Source organism: Meles meles, chromosome 21, assembly GCF_922984935.1.
Source record: "Meles meles chromosome 21, mMelMel3.1 paternal haplotype, whole genome shotgun sequence".
NCBI lineage: Eukaryota > Metazoa > Chordata > Mammalia > Carnivora > Mustelidae > Meles > Meles meles.
In genome coordinates, this window is record NC_060086.1 from 36,429,930 (window position 1) to 36,446,049 (window position 16,120).

General features: G+C 53.0%; 1 protein-coding gene across 2 annotated transcripts in view; it reads left to right on the forward strand.

The window, feature by feature from the left end:
* GRIN2A (glutamate ionotropic receptor NMDA type subunit 2A) overlaps positions 1-14,873 on the forward strand; it is a 370,568-nt gene extending 355,695 nt beyond the window's left edge. The window contains exons 14-15 of one of the 2 annotated variants that reach the window (XM_045994069.1): positions 6,767-8,480; positions 8,594-14,873. In XM_045994069.1, coding sequence (XP_045850025.1) covers positions 6,767-8,480; positions 8,594-8,607 — 1,728 coding nt within the window. In that variant the 3' untranslated portion in view covers positions 8,608-14,873. Of the gene's footprint in view, positions 1-6,766 lie in introns of both variants that reach the window. The other variant, XM_045994068.1, reaches the window with a different exon arrangement.
* Positions 14,874-16,120: the final 1,247 nt, after the last annotated feature.

A 16,120-nucleotide genomic window follows, 5' to 3' on the forward strand; every position in this document is an offset into this window, starting at 1 on the left:
ACCCAGCAGATGCCCCTGGGGGTCAAGGTGAGGGAGCACTCGAGGATGCCTACCCCCCACCCCACGAAGGGGTCTGTCCTCCTCAAGTCCTGCAGAGTATTATCTTAGGGGAATGCAAGGGCTATATTACCCGGTCTTCTAGTCTTTAAAAGAGAAAGTAGTCATCTGACTTGACGCAAAACTTTTCAGTTTTTAAATATTAGTAACTAATTCAAATAATAAAAAAAATTCCCGGTAAGCCGAACGCAGCGTCTGTGGGGGTCCACCACTAAAATGACACTGCTAAAGTCCTGGGATAGGACGTCACAGCTCACGCACGCGTCCCAACAGGCCATGCGTGCCAAGGCAAAATCTCAGTAGAGTGCCATGCTTTGTGTACACACATCTAACCCAACACAGGGAGCACGTGTAATCCGACAGAGCCTCAGACGGAACAAAGACGTGACTCACTATGAGAAGATGCACACACATCAAATAGAAAACCAAAGTGCACAGTCAGCCCAGCATAAACGACAGCCCAGAACACACCTGATGTAGTGAGCGCACACCGTACACAAGGAAACCCCCTCCTGGTGCACAGTACAGCATGTGTATGTCACCATAAAACGGTCCCTGTAATTCAGCAGTAATGACAACAATCACGGAAAATGCTTCTATTTGTGGGGCCCCTGTATGTGCCAGGCACCCTGTAAGGACTGTGTACTCTTCATCTCATTTAAGCCACAAGCCGTCTCTGTGAGGTACCTGTTACTGGCCCCAGATTACATGGGGAGACTCAAAGTTAGGAGGTTAGGGAATTACCCAAGGCGGCACAGTCTTTGGTGGAGCCAGGACTTGAATCTGAGTGGCATGGTACCAGCCAGAGCACAGACTCTTATAGAAACCAACATCCGATACAAGCAACACAAGGGATTTGATACAAGTCATACTACACAACACATGTGTGCACACAACCGGCATGTTTACATGTTCAACACAGTCTCATCACTTGGCTGCATCATACGTACATGTTCACTCCTCTTCTAACAGAATGTAATATTGTTTATCTTGAACTCAGTCATCATTCCATCCTTCCACCCACCCATCCATTCATCCATCCATTCCACTCATCTGTCCATCTACCCCTCCATCCCACCTATTTCATCCATCCACCCATCCGTCCGTCCAACCACCCGTCCATCCATCCGTCATCCATCCTTCCATCCATCCATCTGTCCGTCTGTCCATCCATCCACCCATCCTTCCATCCATCCCACCCACCTATCCATCCATCCGTCCGTCCATCCATCCATTCATCCATCCATCCACCCCTCCATCCCACCTATTTCATCCATCCACCCATCTGTCCGTCCGTCCACCCACCCGTCCGTCCATCCGTCATCCATCCTTCCATCCATACATCCACTCATCTGTCCATCCAGCCCTCCATCCCACCTATTTCATCCATCCACCCATCCGTCCGTCCGTCATCCATCCTTCCATCCGTCCGTCCATCCATCCATCCATCCACCTGTTTCATCCATCCATCCCTCCATTCCACCCATCCGTCCATCCATCCACCCATTCGTTCATCCATCCATCCTTCCATCCATCCACCCATCCATCCGTCCATCTGTTTCATCCACCCATCCATCCATCCGTCCATCCATCCACCTATTTCATCCACCCATCCCTCCATTCCGCCCGTCCATCCATCTACCCACCCCTCCATTCATCCATCCATGTGTTTACCTATTTCTCCTGTGTACTCACCTTGGGATGTTCTCACTCTAAAAGAATTTAATGAAAAACATCTGGTGGAAAACACCTGGTTTATGTATGCTAATGGTTATTGGGGAAAATGAAATAATCATTTTTAAAGGAACTTGTATATTCTTAGCATTTGGTGATTTTAAGAACTTTGGAGATTCAGAAGGCACAGATTAGCTTAGCGAGGAGGATTTATTTTTCTGTTCAGTGGCACTCTTGCATTCTGTGCAAATACATATTTCCTAATTAACTTGATGGCATCTAAACACAGATTCCTTAAGAATAACAATGTGTGCACACACAGCTAGGTATTATGCCAACTTTAAGCTAATTCTCTCCACCACTTACTAAAGGCCTTCCATATCCAAACGACTCTGGGATTATCACGAGGAAATGCACACTTTTGCTTTTCCTTGTAAATCCTGCTTGTCTCTGAAGAGCGCTCCCTCTGTCTGAGATGTCATTAAGGAAGGCGAGTGGAGAGGGCTGTCGTTACGAGAAATGAACTAAATCCCCCACTTGCAAGCCTCTTGAGGGACAGGATTGGAGGGGGCTGGGGCACACAGGAGCCAGGCATACTGGAATCCGAACTTCAGTCTCCCCGCCCCCGGGGAAAGAGGACCCCGTGTTTCAAAGGAGCACTGGCAGGACTCCCGTGTCCCTCTGGGGACTCCCAGCCACCATCACTCCTGTGTCCTCAAAGACAGCACAGAGCCCTGCTTCAGCACTGATCCTCCTTCTCCCCACATAATATCTGTCTCTTAAAATGAGTGCAGCCTGATGTGTGTGAATAGAAGGATTTCATATTTAATATACTTTCCTGCCTCTCTTTGTTTGTTAGGAGAACTCAGAACGGCTCAGGCCCTGATGCCGTGCATTGCTTAAAAATGAAAAAAAAAAAAACTCTCCCTTTCTCATCACGGGCTAACACACATCTCTAAAGCCTGTCTTAGGGGCACACTCATGCACATGCCACCTTACGTCTATATCCCTTACACAAAGAACACAGACAAAAATGTCTTAGTTGTGCACAATCCTTTTTTTAACAAACCTGCAGTGGGGGATCTCCAAGTCAAGAACCCACCTTCCTACAAAGGCAAGACCACAACCCCACAGTTAATTACGGCGGCATGTGAATAAGGGCCAGGCCAGTTGGTTTCCTCCATCCTCTCTCACAACCCCTGTGAGTTCGCTACGATCACCCCCATCCTGTGGATGTGGAGAAACTGAGGACCCAACAATGGCCGGAACAGGACCCTTTGGCTTCACCTTAAATGTCCTTGAAACTACAGGCTTCTTCCTACTTCACGGAGCAGGCCAGAAAAAGGCAGGAAAGGGGAAGCCTGTCACTTACGCAGGGCTGGGTCCCGGGCTTCAGCCCGGTTCTAAGGGTAGGTTCCCTTCCGGGGGACGGAGATGCCTGCTGCTCTGAAATGCGCTTGCCCCCGAGGCTTGTTCCCATCTGCCCATGAGCCCGGTCTCTCTGTGAACCGGCTCTTGCGGCAGCTGGAGCACCCAGCCCATAAGCTGGCTGTCACCGCAGCGGACACAGGCAGTCCTCCCTATGGGCTGGATGCCCTTCGGGAAGCTGCTGGATCGTAAAAGAGAATACAGACCAGACACATGGCCGCTCCTGTGCAGGGGAGAACCAGAGCTCCAAGAAGTCATTAGAACCTACTTTCTCCCACAGCCATGGCCTTTGCCTTGATTTTGACTTAAAAAAAAAACACAAAAAAAAAACTGTCCTCTAGTCTGTGGGAGGCTCTTAATTTTTCTCGCCAAAATGCTCTCCCTCTCACATACAACACAGTATTCACTCTCACCAGCAGAAAGAACTGCCTCGGTTTTCGGTCCCGAGGAATGGGAGACAGAGCAAAGAGAGACCAGGGGGATGGAAACTGTGTGGCCTGCCCGGTGGGCTCCCCTAAGGGGAGTCTGGGGAAGGTGAAGGGAGCTTCTGGCTCAGCCACACCCGGGACCAAGAGAAGAGAAGTCAGACACTGCCTCAGTCTGTTAGCACCACGATAACTAACTACCACAGACCAGGCAGTTAGCAGACATTCGCTTCTCAGAGTTCTGGAGGCTGGGGTGCCAGCAAGGTCAGGTGAAAGTCCTCCTCTGGGCCACAGACTTCCAACTGTGTCCTCACGACATGGAGGGGGCGAGGGTGCTCTCTGGGCTTTCTCTTCTAAGGGCACTAATCCCACTCACGAGCGCCTCACCCACAGGACCTCATCCCCTCCCAAAGGCCCCACCTCCTCACACCATCTCCTTTTAGGGTGAAGATCCCAACGTGTGAACTTGGAGGAGGGTACAAACATTTAGGCCTTATCAAATACTTCAGGGGTCAGGTCCAGACTCCAGGGAACCAGGGAGGGCTGCAGAGCCCTCGACCCTTCTAGAACATTCTGAGAGAAGCCCTTGAGGGGAGAAGAGCAGATTGTCTGGGGCAGCACACAGTCCTCAGTGCGACTCTCGTCACGGCCACGGTGGGGCCAGGAAGGCATCTCGTTCCCACCCCTGGAAGAATACAGCCTCAGTCTCCATGTAAGAAAACGAGACATGAGCAAGAGCTCTGCAGCCCGAGGCCCGCGCCCAAGGGAGAGTCTGGGCTGCTCCCTAACCAGAGCGAACCTTCTATAGCAGACCGCAGACGGCGCTTTCTTGCTGCTTTGGGAACATGGGCCCCGGGTGCTGGTGTTACCGTGTGAGGGGTGGAGGGGACAGCAAGTAGGGCACATCGGGGATGACCGATGGCGCAGGTCATCCTGCTCACGTTCATGGAGCCTCTCCTGAACCTGGGGCTTTGTCTGCATCGTATTATCCTGCCCTCTACCCCCCTGGAGAGAGTGTGGTTCCCACTTTGCAGATGTGGAAACTGAGGCTCAGAAAGCTTAGTGGCTTATCCAAAATCACAGAGCTGATGACAGATGGAGCTGGGACTCACTTCCATTGGGTTTCATGCTCTCGTTCTCTCTGCATGTTACTGCTATGCACCCCCTCCTCGGCAGCCCATCAAGAAAAGGGGTCAACTCAGTGGGAGAAGGCTGCCCCCCCCAACGCCTGGGGGCGGGCTGGGTCCATCACCTGGACTCCTTCCTGAGGCTTCACCAAGGCCCATCGGTGCCTGGGAGCTGCCTGAGCTGCAGCCTGTGAGTCCCAGGGGAGCCAGGGATGACAGAAAGCCATCAGCGGCCATCCCCCCATTCCTGCGACGTAACTCAGCTCCCTGACCACTTCTGTGGGCCTCCCCCACGTGGACAGCCAGCTCCTCTTGGCCAGTGCCAGAAGAAAGTTCTCAAAATCTCTAGCAGGGTAACGGGAGCTCATTAAAACAGTTACAGGTTTAGAAAAAAAAAAAAATGTAAACTCTCTTTATATTACTAACCAAAGGAAGAAAAGGCACAGACCTCTGCTGACCCAAACATGCAGGAGACACACCAGTTCTCATCCACACAGGCCACACCTCCCGAGGCCCGGATGTAGGATTACTCTGTTACCGAGCTGGGCAGGGCAGGCACGGGCTCACATACACAGTCCAGAAGCTCTGTGCTAGGTGAAGCCCACGACGCCCTGGTGTGATTGCCACGCCCAGCAGCCGTGGAGGCAAGGCAGAGCGGACAGAAGACCAGGCTGCAGGAAGGCGGGAAAGGGCACAATGCCTGGCTTTGGGGAGCCCAAGACATGCCGTCCGGGGTGCAGGGGGTCAGGGAAAGAGATGCTCAGAGTCACTACTGTGGGTTCCCTGTACTGTACTATTCTTGGAAGGTGGAGTGGACACTCTAGAAAGCTCCAAGGAAAATGTAGCCGTGCAAACAGATCGAGGTTGTCGCGGTTCCGTGAGCATCCCCGTGGCCGGGAGCGAGCGGGACCATGGTCGTCAGGGTCCACAGCTACCCATGCACCCTTTCCATTAGTTCACGCGGCAGTCAGCAACAGCCGCCACGTCTGCCTTACAGACCCTGCTTGGACTAGCTCCCTGTCAGTCTTGGGAGGACCTTGTTCTGACCGTCCCCTTTAGGTACAGCTGCCAAAATCTGGGGTCAGCAGCAGGGGAAGGGGGTACAAATCACAGTGTTCCCGAAACCGCCTTGCCTACTGTTGGGCCACAAAGCAGGAGCTCCTCTCTTGACTTACTTTGAAGTAAACAGCTATTTTTACGAAAGGAATGAGGCGGCGTGGAAAACCAGAGACCCACAGTCGGGGGTGCCTACGTCTGAGACGCCCAGTAGTCCCCAAGTCCCTCCGTCCTTGGGTGGTTTCAGGGCTGCATTACTGTGGCTTTGGGATTCTCCACCGTTCCTCATGCTAGTACCCAAGTCTGTGTCGAACAGACACACACGCACACAAAAGGATATACTCAGTGGCATCTGTGAAAAGTCCCAAGTGGTGGCCTCAGGGGTTCAAAGAGTGTCCTGTCTCTCCATCCTGGGCTCTGCTCTTTCCTAGGATGGTTTCACTCTCAGGCTAACGTCCCCACAGACCCTTGCAACTGCTTCTTCTAGCCTAACTTCTCCATCTTTCCTTCCCCAAAATGTCTCATCACCCATAGATTTTTATGCCCGGCCTTCAAGTAACCACAAAGGCCTTTCTCATTCACCTGCTTGGGTCTCGTGTCTTGACGGCTAGCTTCAGCGTGTGGGTAGGGGCAGGTTCCCCTAAAGAATTAATAACCGGTGGTCCTTTTATGCAAGTGTAATAGCTGACTGGTATCCAGACTCCAGAGATGATCCTGGGAAACTGCAGTGAAACGTAAGCTAGCGACCCGCTACCAATTCAGTATCCTCCCCTGCCAGTCTGGAGGCCCTGACACCGTCATCAGATACACGAGCACTAGGTGATAACCTCAAGTCAGAGAGACGAGCTTACTGGTCTTGTAGATCTAGGAAACTTTCCCGGGATTCAGACTGGACTTCGGGAGCCCCTCCAGGAAGGACACATCCCTCCTTTGCAGGTAAAGGCCGGCGTGCGGCAGTTTCGCGCTCCTGCTGACCCTGTCTCGTGTTCCTTCCCCCAGGGCATTTACAGCTGTATCCACGGGGTGCACATCGAGGAGAAGAAGAAGTCTCCAGACTTCAACCTGACCGGGTCCCAGAGCAACATGTTAAAGCTGCTCCGGTCGGCCAAAAACATCTCCGACGTGTCCAACGTGAACTCCTCGAGAATAGATTCCCCCAAGAGGGCTGCAGACTTCATCCAAAGAGGCTCCCTCATCGTGGACATGGCTTCCGATAAGGGAAATACGATCTACTCGGACAACAGGTCCTTTCAGGGGAAAGACAGCATTTTTGGGGACAACATGAATGAGCTGCAGACGTTCGTGGCCAGCAGGCATAAGGACAACCTCAACAACTACGTGTTCCAGGGACAGCACCCGCTGACTCTCAATGAGTCCAACCCCAATACAGTGGAGGTGGCCGTGAGCACCGAGTCCAAAGCGAACTCGAGGCCCCGGCAGCTGTGGAAGAAGTCCATGGAGTCGCTGCGCCAGGACTCGATGAGCCAGAACCCGGTCTCCCAGAGGGACGAGGGGGCGGCGGAGAATAGGACCCACTCCCTGAAGAGCCCTCGGTACCTTCCGGAAGAGGTGGCCCACTCGGACGTTTCGGAAACTTCGAGTCGGGCCACGTGCCACAGGGAGCCCGACAACAGCAAGAACCACAAGACCAAGGACAACTTCAAGAGGTCCGTGGCCGCCAAATTCCCCAAGGACTGCAGTGAGGTCGAGCGCTCCTACCTGAAAACCAAAGCCAGCTCCCCCAGGGAAAAGATCTACACCATCGACAGTGAGAAGGAGCCCAGTTTCCATCTGGACCCGCCCCAGTTCGTGGAAAACATGGCCCTACCCGAGAACGTGGACTTCCCCGACCCTTACCAGGACCCCAACGAAAACTTCCGCAAGGGGGACCCCGGGCTGCCCACGAACAGGACCGCCCTGCACAATGAGGACGTGCTCCCCAACAATGACAAACACAAATTCTACTCCAAGCACTTCACCCTGAAAGACAAGAGCTCCCCTCACAGCGAGGGCAGCGACCGGTACCGACAGAACTCCACACACTGCCGGAGCTGCCTGTCCAACCTGCCCGCCTACTCGGGCCACTTCACCGTGCGGTCCCCCTTCAAGTGCGACGCCTGCCTGCGGATGGGTAACCTGTACGACATCGACGAAGACCAGATGCTCCAGGAGACGGGCAGCCCGGCTGCCCAGGAGGAGGTCTACCAGCAGGACTGGGCGCCGAACAGCACCCTCCAGTTCCAGAAAAACAAGCTCAGGATCAGCCGTCAGCACTCCTACGATAACATCGTGGACAAGCCCAGGGAGCTAGACCTCAGCAGGCCGTCCAGGAGCATCAGCCTCAAGGACCGGGAACGGCTCCTGGAGGGGAATTTGTACGGGAGTCTCTTCAGCGTGCCCGCCAGCAAACTCTCGGGGAACAAGAGCGCCCTCTTCCCGCAGGGTCTGGAGGACAGCAAGCGGAGCAAGTCCCTCTTGCCCGACCACGCCTCCGATAACCCTTTCCTCCGTTGCTATGGGGACGACCGACGCTTAGTCATCGGGAGATGCCCCTCGGACCCTTACAAACACTCCCTGCCGTCCCAGGCCGGGAACGACAGCTACCTTCGATCGTCCTTGAGGTCAACGGCATCCTACTGCTCCAGGGACAGCAGAGGCCCCAGCGACGTGTACATTCCAGAGCATGTTATGCCTTATGCTGCAAACAAGAACAGTATGTACTCTAACCCCAGGGTTTTGAACCCCTGCAGCAATAGACGTGTGTACAAGAAAATGCCTAGTATTGAATCTGATGTTTAAAACCTTCCATTGATGTTTTATCTATAGGGAAACATACGTAGCGGCCGACGTGCTGGAGGGTAAATGTCGGATGTCCGATGGTGCCCTGCAAAGAGGAAGAGGATTTAGGAAGGTATTTTTTTTCCTTTTTTTTTTTTTTTTTTTTTTTTTTGTCGGTTCTTTGCACATGGCTCCTTGCCATCGTCTTCCACTCAAGGAATCTTGGGAGGTGTGAGCTGAGCGTGGCAGATACCAGATGGGTGAGTCCTTAACCAAAAACACAAACACACACCCGGGCAGGTCTCCCGGACGTGCCCACTAGGTATGTTGGCAATAAGAATGCGTTGGATGCCGGTGGTGATGCTATGATTTCCTATATTCCAAACCCCATTACGGCCTGTCCGCCATGCGCTCTCCTCATCAGAAATGCCTAGCCGTCGCTCTCGTTCTGAATAAGCAGTTCGGTATGCATGGACCCCCTGACTCAGACCCAACAGTGACGAAAGCGTCTGCACTGTAGCGAGATTGACGTGCAAGAGATTAGCAAGTCTGGCCTTGTACCTGTTTTCAGCTTTAATGTTACGCCTCCCATCACTGCCCAGGCCCAGCCCCCAAACTCCAGGCTTCCCCCAAAGAATAGCAAACGCGTGTGTTCACAGTCACTATGCTACCTTCGTTAGAGTCTATTTCCAAGACCCGTCTGGAGTAAGCGGCCAGAAGGGCCCTCAGGCGGAGAGCTCCGAGGACCTCTCCGGACGTCAGCCTGCGTGTCTCACGGAACGCTCTGTCCCCCTCGGCTTCGACGGTCTTGATCGGACCACAGACTCATGCGTGTCTGTCTCCGATCTCTGACTTGCGGATCTCCCGTCTCTGACCCAGTGGCTGTTGTAGTCTATCCCGAAGACTTCCCGCGTACGTAAGTTTGCGTCCCCCCCGCCCTTCTGGTGGCGACTCAGGGTTGTATAGTATCTGTTACCCCTCCTTCCCTCCCGGACTGACCCTCGCTCGTTCTGTCCCCAAACGGCCATGGTGGCATCTAATTACGTGTGTGTTGCTGTTCCCAGAGCTGTTACCGCGGTGGCTCGCGCCAGCAACCGTGTGTGTCCCGCGATCTATAAGAAGTTCAGGGCCCTCTGTCCACTCAAGGCTAGCCCTAGCTTTTGCGTCTGTCTTCCTCCACGTCATGAAATTCAGTTGGACGCGCGTGTCCACCCCAGCCTCACATGGAAAGCCTCCAAAACAGGAGACGCGCTCGTGCCCCGACCCCGAGCATCCTCCCAGTGGGGGATCAGCCTTAGTGGCAAAAGTGATTCCTCTCTCCCAAAACGTTCGCTCTCTGGAGTCAAAACCGCTTCACTAGCACCAACGGGAATCTATGAAAAACTCCCCAAAGCATTTGTCATTTCCCGAGTCACCCCCCACCGTCCCTTTTTTACTTGACTCAGACCTGTGCCTCCATGATCTGGAACGAGAGTCGTTTAAAAACACCGGGGTCGGAAGAGGAGTCTACCACACGGGAATCTCGCAGCACAGGGGGACCCACACCAGGTGCCCAAAAAAGGGGGGTAGTTGTTCTGCGGCGACACACCAGAATTTTGTAGCTTAAAAATTAAATATAAAACCCAGAGACCACATTAGTTAGCCCTTTTTTTTTTTTTAAGAGTTCGAATTTAGTGTATTTTAACATCACGAACGTCCTGGAAATAGCCAGGGTAACTAGCTGTCAAGTCTGGTGGAGTCACTGAGTTGTCCTGGCGACAATCAGCACCAGCCTGGGCTAACAAGCCTGTCCGTCTCCTGGTTTCCTCCTGCATTTTGCTCTGGGTTCCTGGAGAAGGGCACCTGAGTGGCAGGTTGAAAAGTCATGCTGTTTCTTTCCCTGTCAGTAGTGTTTTCCGGCGAGCGGGCAGGTGCCAGGAGCAATTCTCTTAGAGCTCGAGGACTCCGTGCACGGCCCCATCTTCGGGCAGGTGTGCCCAGTAATGATGAGAAGTAGTGGCAGTAGTTTCAGGATCTTCGGTGGGGAGGCAGAGGAGGCCACGGGTGAGGACATCCTCCTGTCACCGTGGGGCTGAGAGGCGGAAGGGGAGGGCTAACGCACGGCTGGCAAACATACCCAAACGTTGCATTTTCTTTCTCGGATGTTGTGCTTCTGCCCCAAGACCCAGGAATGGAGAAGCCCAGACTGAAGGGCCTCATCCCCATTTCTACTCTTTGGCAAACTCCTGGCTGTCTTGTCTTTCAGAACTTTCTGCCTTTGCCCTCCCGTTGCTTTCCAGACCCACATTCCCCCAGCCAGGATTCACCTCATTTCCCCGACACCATGGGCGTGTCATGACATGAGATGAATTAAGTCTCCCCCGGCACACAGAGCAGGGGCATGTCATCAGCCCAAAGAGGCTGTCTTCCTCCTGTGTCCCCAAAACCCGGGCAGGGGGGCTGCCAAAAGTGACTCGAGACCTCCAGGGAGAATGCGAATTGCACTCAGAACTGTTCCATAGATCAGAACCCCTTCTTCTAACAACAGCATTATTTCTGCTGTTAACTCTCTGCTTCTTTAGATTAAAAAAAATAATAATAAACTAAAAATGGGGCTTTTGGAAGAACCAACCGTGATGTGCTCCCAGTAATACCCAACGCAGTTTTAAAAATAAATTGGATTGGATTGGATTGGAATGCTTTCGATAATGAACACATCATTTTCCTCATCCACAAATTCATCGACTCTTCATTGTGATGATGCCGGACATGAAAAAAACTGACTGCTGATCAGGTGGGCAGTCTCCCCGGTGAAAGAGAATGACGTAGAGCTATTCAAAAGTGATTCGAGTCAGTTCTGTTCTTTGGAAGAACCGTATCAAGATGTAAGTAGAAAGCCCTCCAACTCTGCGTCCCTGACAGAGGGTTCGTCTGACCTCTCGGCCTGAGAGCCCAAGAGCCGGCATCTCTGAGCCCAAAATCGTGCGTGGGTTTCACCTGACTCAAGTCAGAGCTGGCATCCGCGTAATGACACAGTAGGGACCCTAAGCGGCTTTCTCCCCTTGAGGAGGGCCCGGCGGATAACAGCTCAATGCAGACGCTCACGTTTCTGTCAGTGGGTGATGGTACCCACGGACCTAGCTGAAAACTGGGTAAGAGGAGAGTCTTCCGGGCTTGAATTCTACTCTGCAGCCCTTGAGTTCCCAGAACACGGTCTTCCCAGTTGTTCTCCCTGCAGGTCTCGGGCCACTCCTGACTCCAGTACTCAGAGCAGACAGCTCCCTGATGGGCCTGTTTTCCTGCCAGCGAGGCTCCCACGACAAGTGCAGGGTTCCAGTCTCCCCACACTCCCGTCCTCTGCAGATCTCCCTCCGTAACTGTGGGCAGCGCCGCGATGGGGGTCTGGAGGACCGTACCTCGTTTCTCTCTCCCGTCCCAGAGGGCCTGCGAGCTTGCCCTACTCGGCTGCTCCGAGCAGACCGGTAAAATTCACCCACGGCAGCAAAATCAGTCCCGTCGACTCACGCTTCTTTTCAAGGGAGAAACAAGAAACTTGCACCTTGTTTACAAATGAAATAGTTTCACTTAAACAGGACTCTAGCCAAGGCAGTTAATTAGTCCAAAGAGCCAAACAGCCATACAGTCCCACATTGTTTATTCTGTTTGATAAGTCTGCCGCTGATGTGTACTTAATATTCTGCGTCCTGCTCAGGAAATGACAAATGCCCTGAATTCTTTGCAAATAGAATTGCTAGTGAAAAAGGGGGGAGAAGAAGTTGGTGTTAATTAAATGGTGATTAAAAATTTATTTCCTTAAACCTAAAAAGTGCAGATCTAATAATCAGTTGTCGCATAAATAAACACCTTGTACTGAAATCCCGCGCAGTGCAAGCCCGAAAGAAACACAAATCGGAGAAACCAAAGTGTCTTCCAGAAGAGCCGAACGGGTTTGCTCACTGCAGGCGCATCCCCGTGCTGTGTGCGCGCAGATGTCCTTGCGCAGGGGACACGAGTCATTCCCGAAGACAGAGCCGTCTGTGTGGACCACGGCTAGAGCGCACGGAACTGGAGTTTGGGGTGGCGGGGGGACACTGAGTCTGCGGAAACAAAACTCATTGGCCGGTGTCTAACAGGACTTAAGGATTCCACACCTCACAGCGGTTTTCAACGCAAAAGCAGTGTTTTCACTTGAGACAAAATTAGACCTTTTGGATGCCCCGTATTCTTCCGGTCAGCAGGGTCGGAAGTGCTGGGTGAGGGTCCGGTGAGGTCTGCACCAGCACTCGGGTGTGCTTTCCCGTCCCACCCCCTCGCGTCGTACTGTGTTCGCGCCGAGTCGGAGCCCACGAGGGCAGCCGGCCCCCCTGCTGGACGGCGGAGGAGAGGCCGCGCCCTCTGCCCGCGAGGGCCCATGCTCGTGCGCACGTGCACTTACTCGCCACGCTTGATTTCCACTGTTCACACGTGACGCGCGCCCCCCAAACACGGCTGTATATAGTGTAAAGTTTATGCTAAAAATTGAACCGTGATGCGGGTCATTCACACCTGGAAAACCCATTCTGGTGATCGATGGGCTGATATTTTAGGAAGAGAGGACGCTATTGTATTTTTAAAAAAAAAATCAGCAACGGCTCTGGGGAGGATGGCAGGGCCCCGGTGGGATTTGGGTGCTGGTGTTCTTGGCCTCCTTTCGAAGAAGCTGTCTGGGTTGCGGGGTGGGGTACACGGTCCTCTCATGTTCACGTCTGAAGACGAAGCCGACAGGGACACGCGGGCAATTTCTGCGAACCCACCGAAGGGCAGACTCCCTGGTTAAATTCCTTATCTCTTCCCCGTCCCCACCTGTTCTGTGCCCAAAAGTACTCTCAGTAGAGCAGCAGCTAAAGGTGCCTGCCCAGAAGGGTCTCAGAAAAACAGAACTTCTAGCACTGTGCTGAGATCGGGAGGAAGGGAGACGAGAAAACCAAGCGCTTGCGCTCCAGAGGGGCCGTCGGCTGTCTGGGACCGTCGGAGGGACAGTGTCGGAGCCAAGTCTCGAAACCAAGACCTTGGCGCATGGTCCGATTAATTCCTCGCCTGGTTCCCTTTCCCAGGCTGACTCAGTTCCAGGTTTCTCTCAGACGCGCTCTCTGGGTCCCTCTGGGATAAGAGCCGGAGAACCTCACAGAATGGCCCCCGCTTTCTTTGCCTCTTGCCTTATACAAACCCATACGCCCCCTCCCCCACCTTGAGATCTGGTTTCGTCCCTGAAGCTTCCCAACACTCCCTGCCTCAGAATCCGGGAGAAGAGAAAACTCTTCTCAGGGACCTATTCCCCGGGAAGAGCCAACAAGGGATAGAGTTTAAAACCTCAAACCAAAGACGAAAGCTGGTGGTGACCGCTGAGGCGACAGAGTTCTATTTCTCGCGAGCCAAGGATGAACAAAGGACCCTAATTTGCTGGTCGTACTTGACCGAGTGTCTTCTCTCCTTTTAAGGCCACTTTGGGGTTGGGAGATGCAAAGGGGATAGAAAACACGGTCTCTTCCCGTCAGCAACTTAGGACCCAGAAATTCAGCTCCCTAACACAAAGGGCAGCCGAGGGCCCGCAAAACCCAAACACAGACGGAGTGTAAAAAGTACAAGCAATAATCACACTGATTCCGTGATCAAACCAACCGATGCGCCCTTCCCTAGACCCATAGGTGACCTCGGAGAATACAGCTGGCGCTCCTGAAGACATACCCTTGATGCTTTGAATGTTCAAAGATGGCACCTGGGAAACCCAGAAGCATCCCACCAGGTGACCGGACTTGCCCTCCCGCATCTGTGTGCAGGAGGCCCGGGTCTGGTTCCACCGAGTTCCCCAGCCCTTGCCAGATCCTGCCTCCTTCCAGCCCTGCTTTATGACGTGGGCTTCTAGAAAAGGTGGAAAGGAATCCCCCAAAGGATAAGAAAATAGACCGTGATGTAAAGAAAGGCTGTTTCCTGAAAGCTTTTCCGTTTGATTTTATTTTTGTCTTAGGAAGAATACCTTGGATCGTTCGGGGTATATACATCAGGGAAGGGAGTAGGAAGAATTCCTTGTTGAGTCCCAAGTGCCTACTGTGTGCGGCTGACAAAAGCGAGTGCATCAGGTTTCCCTAAAGATAAAATGGAGCAGAGAGTTCGCAGAAGGAGTCAAGGCGTGGTTCCGAAGGGTGGCGGGTGCAGAGGGAGCCCCTTCTCTTTCCATCCATCCAGCCCTGGGCCTGGCCGGGGATGTGGGATCCTCTGCTGATCTCACGTGCATGCCTGGGCTCAGCACCCGAGCTTGGAAGCAGCAGAAGGGATCTGCACTGAGTGCAGACCATATACTAGGCACAACCGAGAACGAGATCCTCAGAATGACCATAGGATAGAAGTACGGTTGCTCCCATTTTACAGATTAGGAAACTGAGGCTCAGGTTGGTCTCAGCCTCATCAGCAACAGGAGTTTGCTAGTCAGTCCCTCCTGTTGGGCATATTCTTGAAGTGCCTGATCTCTGGCAGGAAGGTCAGAATGAAAGTCGGAAAGAGAGATATGCTGTTCTGAGGTCCCCCGGGGCTCGCCCTCAAGCTTCTGCCTCTGCGAGGAGCAGGTTCCTTAGTGCCCTACCCCTCGTCGTCTGGTCTGGGGTGTACTGAGAACTCCTGGGGATCTCCCTTCTGTTCACGTCCCTTCTGACACCCGAAGGCTGTTCGTGTCTCTCCCCGTACGCTTGCACTCTGCATTCACTTATTTGGTTGCTGGGGAGTTACTCTATTTTATTAGCATGTGCCTAATTTTAAATATCCACTTGCAAATCTCCTTTTTCTCCGTAGACATCAGGGTTCTTTCCATTCAACACGTCCAAGTAGTATACCCTCCCATGTGTGTCGCCCCCCCCCCCCACCCCGGTCCTACATACTGCGGCCCACTTTCAGAAAGGTCATGGTATTTGCAAGGGACTGTCCCTGCTAGGTCATCCCTGGCGGCAAGATAACTATTGTTATCGTGTTCAGTTTGCCTCACTAATGGCTGTTGAATTGAGAGGTCTCCATGAGGCTTAGTAATGCATGGCGGGGGGGGGGGGGGGCGACACCGAGCCCGTGCCCCCCTCCCCTGTCCTGCTCCTGTGTTGAGCCACCCTCCCCCCACCAGGCATTTCTGTTTACTGTGAACTGGGGCCCCATTAGGCCCATTCCAGAGGTGAGGAAAGGGCACTGGGATTTGAAGGAATATTTCTCTGGGAGGTTCTGTGATTCAGTCCTTCTGGAGGATCAGTGACTAACAGAGCACCCTTGTCACTGTCCCTGAGGAATTCTCTAGCTGTTGACATCTCTCAGGCTGGCAGTAAAAAAACTGTCTCTTCAGCCAGAAAAGTTAGCATTAATACCTATTTTAAGATCCCGTCGTTGGGTCTACAAGTGCGTGACCACATGCTCCCGGGGATGTGGAGCTGTGTGGAAACTGGAACATTCAAAAGAACCATTTGGCCAGTAGGCTTTCTTCTCCGGGGCTGTGTTTCAAAGCACACAGCTCTCCAGGGAGCCAGAACCAAACTGTCTCCAGCAGAGTCGTTCCTCAGATTAACTTCTTCAAATAAGGTGTCCGCA